The following is a 15,701-nucleotide window of genomic DNA, read 5'->3' on the forward strand; positions in this document are numbered from 1 at the left end:
TTGACTGGGGTCATGTACCACCTATATATCATTTTCATAATATTCTCTTTCAAGGCATTACATGCCGTAAATCTCATTCCAGTGGTCCATAACCTTTCCCAGTCTTCGAACATAATGTTGTACCCAATATCCTGAGCCCATTTTATCATGGCTGATTTAACTATCATATTGCCAATGTTTCAAAGGTCTTAGCCAGCACTTTGAAGTGGGTGCACAAATGACAGAGAAACCACTGAGGCTGATGCAATATAGGAGTATTTATTTCTGCAGCATATTTGTAGAGGCATGTACATATTTAAAAAGTTATGCTTCCCCATCAGAATGACAAAAAGGTCAGGGATCTGCACTGAAGGAGGATTCTTTCTTCTGCTCATTGCCCAGTAGATTTCTTGGCATCTCAAAATGGTTGTGACATTTCTCTCTGCAAGTGCCTCTGTTGCCCTCAGTCCCCATCATCTTATACTTATTATACCTGCAAGGCTGTTCCCCTCCCAACTGTATCCTCAATGGATTCAAGTTAAAAGAAGGGAGATTCCAGCTAAACACAAGGATGAACTTTCTGAGTGTAAGAGCTATTTGACAGTGGAATGGACTCCCTCAGAAGGTGGTGAATTCTCCTTCCTTGGAGGTTTGAAAGCAGAGGTGGGATGACAGCCTGCCAGGGATGTTTTCATTGTGATTCCTGCATTCCAGGGGGTTGGCCTAGATGACCCTCAGGGTCCCTTCCACTTCCACAATTTTATGGTTCTGTGTAACATTAGAGGTGGACAACAGGACAATTGGGAGCTGAAAGTGAGCTCCTAATTAATCCTTGCAAGCAGGAATGGGGACAGCAAACACTCCTTGAATTGGTTGCATTACAGATTTCCCCCCCATAGATTTCTCTTACAGATTGGAAAGTGCACCTCAGAGGTCTTCCTCTTCACCACTGATCAGTGCTAAGAGCAAGCCCCATTGGGAACATCCTACTGCTGCCAGGGGGGGGGGGGCTTGCTCTCATCTAATTAGTGCTGGACCAAAGCCCCTTTGGAGACACCCTTTCAGCAACAAACAGCTGGTTTGGCTGAGAGCACAACTGCAAGGGGCTGGCTGCAAGTCCCACTTTGTCTTTTTGCAGGTGTGGTTTGAATTCAAGCCACACCTGCAAACAGTCATTTCTCCTCTGCAGAGGGATTGCTTTCATTAAGGCTTCACCCTTCCCAGGGCTCTAGAAGACACTGCCATAAAAGTGCATTGGTTCTTTGCACAGTAAAAGAGACCAGTTGAATGTCCTAAATGCAATATGAATCAGGATACTGGAGACATGTGAGTTGGGAGGGGCAGGAAGTAACAAAGGGAAGTAATTGGTTCTTGTTTCAGGGGCATGTGTTTAAATTCACAATGGGCTGAGGCATCTATTAGGGAAGGGGAGACTGTTGTCGTCCTGACGTTGGTGGACCCCAAAGGTTCTTCATCCTGGGCTCCCAGGGAAGGGGGCTCTTGCTACATGCAGGATTCAGTTAGATCTATTGCAGGCTACAGTGAGAGCAGGATGCTGGAATAGATGGGATACTGGAATGGGGCAGCAGGGGACCTCTGACGTTTTAATATTCTGAAAAAGGCGCAGGTAGAAAGACAGCGTTGGATGGAAGCTTCTGAGATTTGATGGGGTCAGCCAGAGAGAGTGAAGAGGTCAGGAGGATGCAGATGCTGGCTGATGTTCACAAATATAAGGTTCTTCATATAGGCAATTCTCAGCTCTAAATCTCAAATAAACTGGAAAGAGAAAGAGAAATGAGCTTAGGCAGAGTGACATCAGCGGCTCCTTGGCATGCTGCTGCTGGGACCCCCACCCCCTCAAAACACATGCACCCCCACACCCCAAGGTGCCTGCAAAGAATGTCCTTTCTTCTTCTCCCATTCAGAAGAAACCCAGCCACCCATCCAATACTAAATTGGCCAAGGCGGGTGGTAGCATCTAAGGGGAGGACCTTGAGCGGAAAGCAAAAGTGGATTAGGATGGTGTTCCCTGTCAGTCTGAGCCCCTTTGGGAAGGCTAGATTCTTGTAAGGCAGCTTGGGAATATCTCTACCAAACAGATGAAAGGGCTCTAAAGGAAGTCCTTCACTCTTGGCCTAAGAGCAGGCAAGGAGCACATCTCATACCCTCAGTAGAAATTTAGAAAATACTGCAACCCACATTGCATTGAGCATGGCAGCTCCAAAGTACCAGTTCTGAGAGCGGACTCCTTACCGTCCCCACGAAACAAGTAGGCACATGAGTTGATGCCCCTACTCATAGGTTCTCCCCTAGTCCATGGTAGGAACTCAGGAAAAGAGTCATCTGTCCACTCCCAATTTCCATCCTGTAGGGACAAGAGAGGTGGGATGCTCTTTAGAAAGAACAGATCACAAGGAGACACTTCCAAGACACAGCACACTCCTTGATGATTCCACCCAAAAGAACCACAGATAACATTATTTGAGTTGCTGGACATCAGCCAGGAGCCCACCATGACTGTATTGGCCTCCAGTATGTTGAGTCCAGAAAACCTTCTCGTAGCATTTCATCAGCTGGGGAAGCCCCATAGAAGAATCTTCCCACTGAATTCATTTACTATCAGCTCCAACAGTGCTGACGGAGGTGGAGGAGAAGGCCTTGGAGACTCACCTTATCCTTGACTGACAATCCAATCCAGACACGTGGTTTCATTGTAATTAGAAGCATGTCAGACACCATACGCAGTTGTTTCATATCATGGATAGAGGCAAGCTCAGAAGTCATGTCAAATACACGGCAGCTTTTCTGAGAGGTGGAAAAAAGAATGAGTTTTATGCAGCTAGACTTACCTTTGAATTCTCCTCAAAGTCAGGCTCAAGGTTGAATATTGCAGTCACAATACTTGGAAATCCAGCTCTGGACATGTGACTGATTGAAATGCAAGCTTTGTTCAGCCAACTGAGATCCAGCACGGTGCAATATCCCCATTTGTGTCTCGCTCAGTTTCTTCATTGTCTGATTTTTAATTAGATTCTCCACTTTCAGTTTGTGATTTTGTTTATAAAAAGAAAAGTTCTCGGGAGGACTGAGCAGCATTTGAGTGGACATTGCCGCAGAATAAAAACATTTGTTTGCAATTTCACCTCATATAATAATAATAATAATAATAATAATAATAATAATAATAATAATAATTTTTTATTTATACCCCGCTCTCCCCAGCCAAGGCCGGGCTCAGAGCGGCTTACAAGCAATAATAAAAACAAGATGAATGATTACAACTTAAAAACAAAAATAAAATACAACATTAAAATAATGGAACATTAAAATATTAAAATGTAGCCTCATCGCAGGAGAAGGAAAAGAAAGAAAGAGGAGGGGAAAAGAGAGAGAGAGAGAGAGAGAGAGAGGGAGGGAGGGAGGGAATCAAATTGGCTCCAAGCCAAAGGCCAGGCGGAACAACTCTGTCTTACAGGCCCTGTGGAAAGAAATCAGATCCTGCAGGGCCCTGGTCTCATGAGGCAGAGCGTTCCACCAGGACGGAGCCAGAGTTGAAAAGGCCCTGGCTCTGGTCGAAGCCAATCTAACTTCCTTAGGGCCCGGGACCACTAGGGTGTTGTTATTTATGGACCTTGAGGCTCTCCGTGGGGCATACCAGGAGAGGCGGTCCCAGAGGTACGAGGGTCCTAGGCCGTGAAGGGCTTTAAAGGTCAAAAGCAGCACCTTAAATCTGACCCTGTACTCCACCGGGAGCCAGTGCAGCTGGAAAAGCACTGGGTGAATATGCTCCCATGGCAGAGACCCCGTGAGGAGCCTCGCTGCAGCATTCTGTACCCGCTGGAGTTTCTGGGACAGCTTCAAGGGCAGCCCCGCATAGAGCGAATTACAGTAGTCAAGCCTGGAGGTGACCGTCGCATGGATCACTGTGGCCAGGTCGGGGCGGGAAAGGTAAGGGACCAACTGCTTGATGCGGCGAAGGTGGAAAAATGTCGCCTTGGCTGTTGCTGTAACTTGCGCCTCCATGGAAAGGGAGGCATCAAGGATTACACCCAAACTCTTAACGGAAGGCAATGGCACTAATTGGGCCCCCGCAAGAGAAGGGAGTTGGTCCCTCATCCCCATGCCATCCCGACCTAGCCATATACTGCAGCTTTGGGTGTTATTTTCAAGAATACACTTTACCCACAATTTCCTCTAATACAGTGGCACCAACTGGTGGGCAGGGGGCCAAGAGCCCCACAAATCTTCAAGGATGTGCCCGGGGCCCCTCAAAATTCTGTGGCGTCTGTGCGTGTATGCCTCCTAACGTGCTTATCTTACTCACGTACACTGCATGTTGTGTGAAGTGTATGTATGTTTGTTCAAAATATTTTGGGGGAGAACGAAATTTCAAATGATGCCTCTGTTTTGATGTGTGTTATTTCAGGACATGCCACATCGAGTTGCTCTCATTAAAATGTGCTTCAAAGCCAAATTTCCCCCCATCATGCCCATCTATTGAATTGCATGCGCACTTTTAAGGCTGCCAGATCCATCATGCAGCATGCTTGGGCAATGTCCGGTGGCGTAGTGGTCATTTTATGTTTGTGCAGAAGCTGGACACAACAGCCAACCTGTCCCCAAGGAGAACTGAAAGCCTTGCCTTGAAAGAATGAAAAAGTGCAGGTGTTGATCTGTTAATATATTCCTTCCCCGAAGGAGGACCAGTACCTGGCAAAATACCCATTCTATTCGGATAAGCTTGGCTAATCAGGACATGGTAGGAGATTGCCAGGGACGTGCCCTACCATAGCAGGAACATCATTGCTATTTATTTAGGCAGGGCAGCCTTGAGGTCAGAGCTGAGCAACCCACTAGCTGGTGCATCAGATGGCATCCCTCAGGGTGCTCACACGGCTGTTATTTTCCTGGTGGGCTTCAATGACTCCCACACCACACATTTCAAGCACCTTTAATAAACATGTAGCTTATACCCAAGGACCATGGGAACTGTAGCCCTGTGGACAGCAACCTACAGCTCCCTGGGCTCTTAGGGGAATGCCATGTTCTTCAAATGTGTGTTCAGTGGCTGTTGTGGATCTTGCTTGCCTCATCCCTTATTGCATAAGCTGTTCTGACTCTCTCTAATGTACTTTGGGTTCTCCATGCTATTCCCAACAAATGGGCATCATTTATGAACCTACCTGTCCCTGGGGGCTCACTTGAAAGCAGAACATGTTGGAGCCTTCATCTATCCTGAGTAACTACTCCAACCTTTGGGGCCAATGGGTCTTTTCTGGGATGATGAGCCCACCATCTCAAGCCATCTTAAAGAAGGCCTGCCTACTTCCAGCCTATGAACAGCGTATCTATCCAATCACTATCCCACAGAACCTTTCCAGGATTGAGTTTCAGTGGCCTTCATCCAGCCCCCTAGTGGTTCCAGGCAATGGTCCTGAGCTTCCTCAGCCTCATCTGAATCTGAGAAGAAAGATAAACTGATAAACTGAGCTGGTTGCCCAAGGCCTAGTGAAGGAAAACCTCACTTCAGATGCCTAAATGACATCTCATCAGCTCTTGAGATGCCAAAGATGGCCTCCTGGGATAAAAAACATGGCCATGGGATTGAGATTCATAACATGTCTTCTGCAGAGACTCTCCAGAATATCTTGTGTTTTGTGCCCTTGCTCTTTCTGGACCCACTCAAAGCACCTAGAGGCCCCTCTTACCATTGCATCATGCCATATCAAAGGGTCGGAAAAGATTCGATAGCAGCTTTCCTGTATTCTGGTCCAGCCCCGGAGGCAGCCTTGAGGTAACAGAGAGGGAGAACATTAGCATTCAACATGGTCATGTCAGCACATGAAACAGTGGAAATAAAAATACCTGTATTATTCCATCTTTTTTGGGGCCTGAAAATTGAGAAAAAAGGGGGGATTGAGCTTTTGGGGAGGATTATTTGGGGGGAATGCCGAAAATCGCCCACCCACCAGAACACAGCACACAACCACTCGTGTTGCTGACAATTGCTGCTTACAGTCTTGGGCTCACACTTCGTTCCGACGAGTGAGCGATTTTTGGCATCTTCTCCCAACAATCAAGTGGCTAATCGCTGCTTTAAAACGCTTCATTCTGGCAGGTGAGCAATTTCCGGCATTGGCCACCTGATTGTTGTGGGCGGTGGGGGGGGGGGAATCCCGAAAATCGCTTGCGCACTGGAATGGAGCACACAACCGCTCACATTGCAGCTACCTGATCGCTGCCATTGGCTCTCCTGCTTACTGCTGTGGCACCCAGTAGACAGCTGCCCTTGTCGCAGGAAGCAGGAGCGTGATTGGCGGCCGCTGGCAGCAATAAGGGAGCTGATAGATGGTTTCTGCACCGTGGCCAGTAGCCGCCAATCATGCTCCCGCTTGCTGTGACAAGGGCAGCTGTCTATTGGCTGCCACAGCAGTAAGCAGGAGGGCTAATGGTGGCAATCAGGCAGCTACGATGTGAGTGGTTGTGTGCTGTGTTCCAGCGGGTGAGCGATTTTCAGGATTCCCCCCTCAGCACTACCCGTGTATAAGACGAGCCTAAATTTTGAATCTCATTTTTGGGTCAATAAAGGTAAAGGTAAAGGGACCCCTGACCATTAGGTCTAGTCGTGACCGACTCTGGGGTTGCGGCGCTCATCTCGCTTTATTGGCAGAGGGAGCCGCGTACAGCTTCCGGGTCATGTGGCCAGCAGGACTAAGCCGCTTCTGGCGAACCAGAGCAGCGCATGGAAATGCTGTTTACCTTCCCGCCGGAGCGGTACCTATTTATCTACTTGCACTTTGACGTGCTTCCGAACTGCTGGGTTGGCAGGAGCAGGGACCGAGCAATGGGAGCTCACCCTGTCGCGGGGATTCGAACCACCGACCTTCTGATCGGGAAGTCCTAGGCTCTGTGGTTTAACCCACAGCACCACCAGCTCATCTTATACACCTAAAAATACGGTATCTTTGGGGTGCCATAAAAGTCAAAGGGAAATTGAACATCCTCAAAGACGTCCCAGGTCACGGGGTTCACCACTTTCTTGGTGTCCAATATGACATATAATATTTTCATTGTATTGTATTAAATTATTTACCTGCCTAGTTTCCAGCCAAGGGAAGCTAAGGAGACTAACTGCAATAGATAATCTTATTTCAACCACTAATAAAAACCACTAGGAAATAAATACTACCAAACCAAGAATGATTCATGGGAAGGCTCTTTGGCTCTTTGGCTCTTTAAGGCCTTCTGAAAAGTGTAGCTGTTCACTGCAACTATACTTGGGGTGGGGTCACCACAGAAAAGACCCCCTCTATTGGTGATAGCTCAACTGACAGATGAAGATGGTGGAAAGATCAGTATCCAACTGGAACATCTGTGTGCAGGGAAGAGGATACAGGCACAAACAGTTTAACAGATTTCATAGGTCCATCCCATTCAGGGGCCTGAAGGTTAAAGTCAGCACGTTGAAGTGCACTGGGAGACATTAAAACTGGTACAATCTATGTGCTATTGAAGCGGCGTGCTGTAAACAGAACAGGATTCTGTCATTTTGAACCAAACAGCCGATGGATCTGCACTTGGCTTTCCAATGCTGTCAGAAGCTTCTCTTTCTCTAAGGAGACATCAACCACCTCCGAGATGAAATGATACCTTACCATTGGGACGGTAGGGGTTGTCTGCGTTTTTAATTTTCATTGCGAAGCCAAAGGAGAGCTGCCATATCAGAACAAGGCAGGTGCAAAGGAGGCTGAGCCTGGGGTCAGAGGAAGGCTGCATCTGCTTCTAGAGACAGAAAACACAAAACACACAATTGCTAGGCCGAGTTTCCTGCATCCATCGCTCAGAAGGCGAGGCTTTGTCTTTCTTTCTAACAGATAGAATCTCACCCAGATAGAATAAAGTAAAGGTAAAGGTAAAGGGACCCCTGACTGTTAGGTTCAGTCCTGGCTGACTCTGGCGTTGCGGCGCTCATCTCGCTTTACTGGCCGAGGGAGCCGGCGTACAGCTTCCAGGTCATGTGGCCAGCATGACTAAGCTGCTTCTGGCGAATCAGAGCAGCGCGCAGAAACGCCATTTACCTTCCCCCCAGAGTGGTACCTATTTATCTATTTGCACTTTGATGTGCTTCGAACTGCTAGGTTGGCAGGAACAGTGACCGAGCAACGGGAGCTCACTCCGTCGCGGTGATAGAACAAAGTAAGGAGTTACAAATCCTCAAGATCAAGGCATTTCACTTTATAGATTTATTAACTCTTTGATTTGTTGGGGAGCTGGTCCATGAGATGCAAAGGTACCCCATTGTTAGTGTGCTGCTCACTTTAATAAATAATAATAAATAATAATAAATTTTTATTTATACCCCACTCTCCCCTGCCAGAGCCGGGCTCAGGGCGGCTAACACCAATAAAATTACAATAAAACATAATAGGGGAAAACAAACAAAGAAACAAATAAAAACCAGTTTATTAAAATATGGGTTAAAATACAATTAAAAATTGCAGCCTCATTTTTAATAGTAGCCCATAAATCAAAACCATAAGGGGAGGGAAACATAAGGGTCAGACCGAGTCCAAACCAAAAGCCAGGTGGAACAGCTCTGTCTTGCAGGCCCTGCGGAAAGATGTCAAGTCCCGCAGGGCCCTAGTCTCTTGTGACAGAGTGTTCTACCAAGTCGGGGCCAGTACTGAAAAGGCCCTGGCCCTAGTTGAGACCAATCTAACCACCTTGCGATTTGGGGCCTCCAAAGTGTTGTAATTTGTGCACCTTAAGGTCCTCCACAGGGCATACTAAGATAGGCGGTCCCGTAGGTACGAGGGTCCTAGGCCGCATAGGACTTTAGAGATATAGCTGCCATTTAAAGGCCAGCATGGAGAGTCAAAGAGATCAGAATGGGGGAGATAACTCACCTGGTTTTTCAGCTTCTCCCTCTCTCTCCGAGCTGCTGATTCTTCCTTATTCAAGTGTTCCAGTTGAGCTACGCCTGGGTGGGAAGCTGGTGTTTATGTGTCATTTATAGTCTGATAGGTAGGCAATGTCATGTGGTGAGAGACACTTGGCAGCACAAGGGAAGCCTAATGGTTCAACGCAATCATACACTGAGATCTTTTGCATCAGAACACAAAAGTACAGAAAGATCTCTTTCACCTGAAAGCCACTGTGGATTGAAAAATGCTATGAAGTGGAAATTAGCCAGGAGAAAGTAAGAAGGTATGAAGAGTGCTGCTGGATCTGCCCACCAGTTATGCAAAATGTGGTCATTGCTTCTTCTCTCCACAGCGCCTCTGACTTTGTGTGTATTGTGTCAGCTAATGAAGCCCCACTTCTCTCCCTCATTTTAAGGAAGAAAAAGGGGGTCCTTCTTCAGATCCGGTTGAGATGGACAAGAAGAGTGTCTGTTCTACCACAAACACATCTCCAGAGTGATCATGAATGGCTGGGTAAGATTTTTGTCCACTCAGTTTCCTGATCTGGAATTGGGGGGAATATCACCTTCTGTGCAGGGTGCAATTAAAGTGGAATGGCAGGGCTGTGTGATCCCCTGATCCACTGGGTCCTTCCTTCCTTCCTTCCTTCCTTCCTTCCTTCCTTCCTTCCTTCCTTCCTTCCTTCCTTCCTTCCTTCCTTCCTGTCCTCTTCTGATCCAAATGCATGAGTGCATAAGACTGGTGTATACTTTCCTACATGTCATCAGCAGCAAATGTTCTTGCAACTCACTTGACATCATGAGGAGAAATCCATTCTCCACCAGCAGATAAGACAAGGCATGAAACATCACATTCCTTTGCCTAATCAGAATATTGAAATCCTGCCCACCAGCTGATGCAGTTTGTGGGCTGTTATGAGCACATATTGATATACTTGGGGGAAGGGGGTGTTAGTTTCAGAAGAACTGCCCCTGGTGTTCTACAGCAGAGGTACAGAGTGTTCACACCCCCAACAGTGCAATTCAAAGGCCACATCTTGTTTTCAAGGTTGTTGTTGTTTAGTCGTTTAGTCCTGTCTGACTCTTGTTCTTATAAGATCATCTGCAAAAGTTTTTAGCTTAAATTATTTCCCCACCACCACTATCCCCTTTATGCCTTCACCTGCTCTTATCCTCCTTGTCAACATTTCTAAGATCAAAATAAACAATAATGGGGACAGTGCACGGTCCTGTCTTGTTCCTTTAGTTATTTTAAAGCTTTCTGTTATTCCATTGTTGATAATCAGTTTGGCTTTTTTATTCCCATAAATGGTGTCTGTGCCCATACTAAAAGACTTCCCAAGGCCCGTTGATTTTATCGTTTTTTCATAAAATTCCATGACACATTGTCAAATGCCTTTTCCACATTGACAAACATTAATACCGGCTTCAGGTGGTAGCCTTGTTGGTCTGACGCAGTCAAAATAAATAAAAAATTGTCCAGTAGCACCTTAGAGACCAACTAAATTTGTTCTAGACAATTAATCCTGGCTGTTAGCCACTTTTTGCCTCCAAGTACTCCAATATGTCAATTATAGTTCTTATGTTATCTTTCATTTGGCATCCCAGTAGGAAACCTGTTTTATCTTCATTTATTTTGTCTTTTAGTATACTTTTCAATCTATTTGCCAGAATATGTGCAAAGAGTTTATAATCATTATTTAAGAGGGATATTGGTCTATAATTTTGAACTGTTGCTGATTCTTTTTTTTAAAAAAATGATATTTTATTAAGTTTTTAACAAAAAAGGGTTACAAGACAATAAACAAAAAACACAGGAAAAATACAAAAGCACAAAAATACAAAAATTTAAGTTTAACATAAAAAGAAGAAGAGAAAAAAGAACAATCCCTCTTTTTAATTTCTCACCGTTCATTAATTTATTTTCCTGACTTCCTCACACCTCCCTTTTTTGTATTCCATTTAAAAATTGGTTCAGCAAATTCATACCCTCTTGATTTATCCCTAATTATTTCCTCACATGTTATAGCTTCAAGTTTTCGTCTAATGTCAATCCATTCTTGCATATTCTTATTTTACCTTATTACTAGAACCCTTTCATTTCATTTCAACGTCATCAACATTCAAAAATTTTACAATGTTTCTGTAAATAAATTTTAAATTTCTTTCAATCTTCTTCCACCAACTCTTCTCCCTGGTCTCGGATTCTGCCAGTCATTTCCGCCATTTCCATATAGTCCATTACTTGCATCTGCCATTCTTCCAAGGTGGGTAGGTCTTGTGTCTTCCAATGCTTTGCGATGAGTATTCTTGCTGCTGCTGTAGCATACATAAAGAAAGTTCTATCCTTCTTTGGCACCAATTGGCCGACCATGCCCAGGAGAAAGGCCTCTGGTTTCTTCAGGAAAGTATATTTAAATACTTTTTTCATTTCATTATAGATCATCTCCCAGAAAGCCTTAATCCTTGGACACGTCCACCAAAGGTGAAAGAATGTACCTTCAGTTTCTTTACATTTCCAGCATTTATTGTCGGGCAAATGATAATTTTTTGCAAGCTTGACTGGGGTCATGTACCACCTGTACATCATTTTCATAATATTCTCTCTTAAGGCATTACATGCCGTAAATTTCATACCGGTGGTCCACAACTGTTCCCAGTCAGCAAACATAATGTTATGTCCAATATCTTGTGCCCATTTTATCATAGCAGATTTTACAGTTTCATCTTCAGTATTCCATGTCAACAGCAAGTTATACATTCTTGATAGTGTCTTAGCTTTGGGTTCTAACAATTCTGTTTCTAATTTTGATTTTTCCACCTGGAAGCCAATTTTTTAATCTAAATTATAGGCCTCCCTTATTTGAAAATAATGAAGCCAGTCTCGCACCTTATCCTTAAGCTTCTCATAACTCTGCAATTTCAATTTATCACCCTCCTGTTCCAAGATTTCCCAATATTTTGGCCAGTTGGCCTCCATGTTAAGTCTTTTCAAAGCCTTCGCTTCCATAGGTGATAGCCACCTTGGGGTTTTGTTTTCAAGTAAGTCTTTGTATTTTATCCAGACATTAAAGAGTGCTTTTCTGACAATATGATTTTTAAAAGCCCTATGCACTTTAACCTTGCCATACCACAAATATGCATGCCACCCAAAAGCATTATCATAACCTTCTAGATCTAAAATGTCTGTGTTCTCAAGAAGCAGCCATTCTTTCAACCAACAGAACGCTGCTGATTCATAGTATAGTTTTAGGTCTGGCAGGGCAAATCCCCCTCTTTCTTTAGCATCAGTAAGTATCTTAAATTTTATTCTGGGCTTCTTGCCCTGCCAGACAAATCTAGAGATATCTCTTTGCCACCTCTTGAAACAATCCATCTTGTCTATAATTTGCAATGGTTGAAATAAAAACAGCATTCTTGGCAATGCATTCATCTTTATCACAGCAATTCGACCAAGCAAGGAAAGCTTCAGGCCTGACCATATTTCAAGATCTTTTTACAATTCTGACCAGCATTTCTCATACTTATCTTTAAACAAATTCACGTTCTTAGCAGTCATGTTCACCCCCAGGTATTTTACTTTCTTTACTAATGTTAAACCTGTCTCCTTCTGAAACCTCTCTCTCTCAATCGGTGTTAAATTTTTCTCCAAAACCTTGGTTTTTTGCTTATTCAACTTAAAACCTGCCACCCGACCAAATTCCTGGATTAATTCCAAAACCCTTTTAGTGCTAGACTCTGGCTCCTGTAATGTCAATACTAGGTCATCTGCAAAAGCTTTAAGTTTGTACTGTTTAACTCCGACCTGAATACCTTGGGTCAGATGGTCCCTTCTAATCATATTTAGCAGGACCTCCAGGACCGAGATAAACAAGAGAGGGGAAATTGGGCAGCCTTGTCGTGTCCCTTTCTCCATCTTAAATTCTTCTGTCACCACATTATTAACTATCAATTTAGCCTTTTGTTCTGAATAAATTGCCCCTATACCATTTTCAAAACCTTGACCAACCCCCATCCCCTGTAAGTTCTGATTCTGTACCTTGCTTTGGGATTAGTGTTATGAATGCATCTTGTCACAATTCTGGCAATTTCCCTTTACATAATATCTCATTCATAACCTCCTTAAGCGGTTGTGCTAGGGATTCTTCCAATTTTTTATAAAAAGAAGCAGGTAAACCATCTGGGCCTGGTGTTTTCCCAAGTTTTGCATTTGAAATTGCCTGCTGAATTTCCATCATAGTAACTGGAGAATTTAACTATTTAATTTTCTCATCCGGTATCTTTGGGAAATTATTTTGACATAAGTATTTTTCTGTTTTGTCTTGGTTTTCTTTCCCTTCTTGATACAATTCCCTAAAGCAGTTTTCAATTCTTTTAGTTATTTCCTTTGGATCATCAATAATTTCCCCCTATCTTTGAATTTGTTTATCGCCTTTTATTTTTGTTTTTTCCTTAATTGCCAAGCTAACATTCTTCCCGGTTTATTAGAGAATTCAAAGTTTCTTTGCTTTGACATTTTTATTTTCCATTCAATTTCCTGGTTCAAGAGAATTGAAATCTGAGTTTGTAAAGTTTAAATGTTTTGTTTCGCTTTCACATTTCCTTTAGTTTGGCATAAATCTTTTTCATTTTCCTTTATCTCCTCCAAAATATCCAGTCTTTTATTTGCCCTTGCCACATCTACAACAATGAGCTATCTTAGCTAACCCTTTTTTATGCAAGCATAAAGGGGTCTAATAAACACTAAATATTATTTTCTGTTGTATTAGTCCTAATTTTAAATCTAATAACACCTTAGGTATTGGAGCTAATACGTTTCCCCAATGTCTGGGTAATAATGAAAGTTCCAGTACTTTATTCCAATCATCTCTTACAGTCTGCATATTGAACTTGTGTGTTGCTATGAAAAATAAAAATCTTCTTGTGCTCAATTGGTAGCTCCACCTGGGAGACTATTTGCCATTAATGCTTGGATATAGGCCTCTGCATTCTTTGGTACTGTAAATTTGTGTGTTTCCTCGCCCCTTCTGACACAGAAAATAGCTGGGAATCTGACGTAGAACTCCAGATTAGCCTCTTTTTGCCATGCGTCTTGTTTGGAGGGTTTCGGGTATACTTGAAGGGGAGACTCCCTGAGATGCCTCCAAGAATATCAAAGCTTATAGAGGAGTTGATTGCCCTCAAGGCACCTGTTATGCCTATCGGTGTGGTTGCTCGAGAGCGAACAGGCAAGATCCCTCACTGGTCTTTTCAAAGGCTTTATTATTGGTGCAAAAACATTTACAATGCAGAATGCCTCTATTCCATGTCTTGCTCAGTCACTAGCAGAATCTGAGAGTGGGCGGTCCTTAAACTTTTCCCAGCAGAGTAGTCTCTTGACCCCCATCCGACGCCTCCCCTCTCTGCGTGAAAACCTACTGCGCAGGGAAGGCTTGGGTAAAGGGGGACCTCCCTCCTCCCCGCTTTGCTCAGGCACGGTGCCTTGGCTCCTCCTTGCATCCTCCGAGCCCTGCAGCTCTTCCCCACTAGAGGCGGGACCTCCCTCCTCTGCTGAGGAAGTGCTGCTTCCCATGATCTTTGGAGGCTCTCTGGAATCCAGCAGCTCTTCCACCTCTCGCCTCTGAGCTGATGGCAGTTCCCTGACAGCACCATATTGTTAGAGGACATTCGGCACAGAAACATGTGTGTATACCTTTAAGAAGTTTCTGGGATTAATTGGCTGCAGGTGACCGTTGCTATAAAGGAAAAAAGCTGAGTTTTGTTGCTTGCCTGCAGGAATAACATCCACCAGAGCTTGTGTTTATTTGTTTAGTAATAAAGTCTTCGTTTTTTCCGTTTGGGTTTTTTACACCTATGCCTCCTGGAGTCACTCTGTCCTCTGCCACCGGCTGGAATCCCCCTCCAATACATATTGCCAACGTGTCAAAGGTCTCAGTGGGTGCACACATGACAGAGAAGCCACTGAGGCTGATGCAATATAGGAGCATTTATTACTGAAGCATATTTGTAGAGGCATGTACATATTTAAAAAGTTATGCTTGACCCATCTGAATGACAAAAACGTCAGGGATCTGCTCGTTGTCCAGTAGAACTCTTGGCATCTCACCTCAGTCCCCATCATCTTATATATATTATACGAGGGGTGGGGCACCTGCGAGGTTGCTCCCCTCCCAACTATATCCTCAATGGATTCAGGTTGAAAGAAAGGAGACACTCAGGATGAAATGGTGAAATCTGCTATGATTAAATGGGCACAAGATGTTGGACATAACATTATGTTGGCTGACGGGGAACAGCTATGGACCACAGGTATGAAGTTTACGGCATGTAATGAGAGAATATTATGAAAATGATATACAGGTGGTACATGACACCAGTCAAGCTTGCAAAAATATATCATTTGCCTGATAATAAATGCTGGAAATGTAAAGAGACCGAAAGTACATTCTTTCACCTTTGGTGGACGTGCCCAAGAATTAAGGCTTTCTGGGAGATGATCTATAATGAAATGAAAAAGGTATTTAAATATACCTTTCTGAAGAAATCAGAGGCCTTTCTCCTGGGCATGGTCAGCCAATCAGTGTTAAAGAAGGATAGAACTTTTTTATGTATGCTACAGCAGCAGCAAGAATACTCATCGCAAAGTATTGGAAGACACAAGATTTACCCACCAAGGAAAAATGGCAGATGAAGGTGATTTACTATATGGAACTGGCAGAAATGACTGGCAGAATCCGAGACCAGGGAGAAGAATCGGTAGAAGAAGGATGGAAGAAATTTAAAGACTATCTAAAGAAAC

General features: G+C 44.0%; 2 protein-coding genes and 1 long non-coding RNA gene across 3 annotated transcripts in view; 1 reads left to right on the forward strand and 2 right to left on the reverse strand.

Annotated features, from left to right (window-relative positions):
* The window catches only part of TYMP (thymidine phosphorylase), a 242,030-nt gene that overhangs the window by 55,827 nt on the left and 170,502 nt on the right, over positions 1–15,701 (forward strand). The window lies entirely within an intron of this gene.
* LOC310826306 lies at positions 238–15,113 on the reverse strand. Its single transcript, XR_014555721.1, has 2 exons — positions 15,040–15,113; positions 238–472 (listed from the first exon to the last, which is right to left on the reverse strand). It is a non-coding gene; the product is annotated as an uncharacterized lncRNA (long non-coding RNA).
* Positions 238–15,701, reverse strand: part of LOC310826237 (C-type lectin lectoxin-Thr1-like) — a 30,266-nt gene continuing 14,802 nt past the window's right edge. Inside the window, exons 2-7 of the mRNA XM_083701007.1 lie at positions 8,886–9,651; positions 7,635–7,761; positions 5,688–5,767; positions 2,650–2,784; positions 2,233–2,344; positions 238–1,755 (exon numbers count right to left, since the gene is read on the reverse strand). Of these exons, the coding sequence (XP_083557133.1) occupies positions 1,673–1,755; positions 2,233–2,344; positions 2,650–2,784; positions 5,688–5,767; positions 7,635–7,755 (531 nt within the window). The 5' untranslated portion in view covers positions 7,756–7,761; positions 8,886–9,651 and the 3' untranslated portion in view covers positions 238–1,672. The remainder of the gene's footprint in view (positions 1,756–2,232; positions 2,345–2,649; positions 2,785–5,687; positions 5,768–7,634; positions 7,762–8,885; positions 9,652–15,701) is intronic.

This window comes from Podarcis gaigeae, assembly GCF_964106915.1.
Source record: "Podarcis gaigeae genome assembly, chromosome: 10".
Classification (NCBI taxonomy): Eukaryota; Metazoa; Chordata; class Lepidosauria; order Squamata; family Lacertidae; genus Podarcis; species Podarcis gaigeae.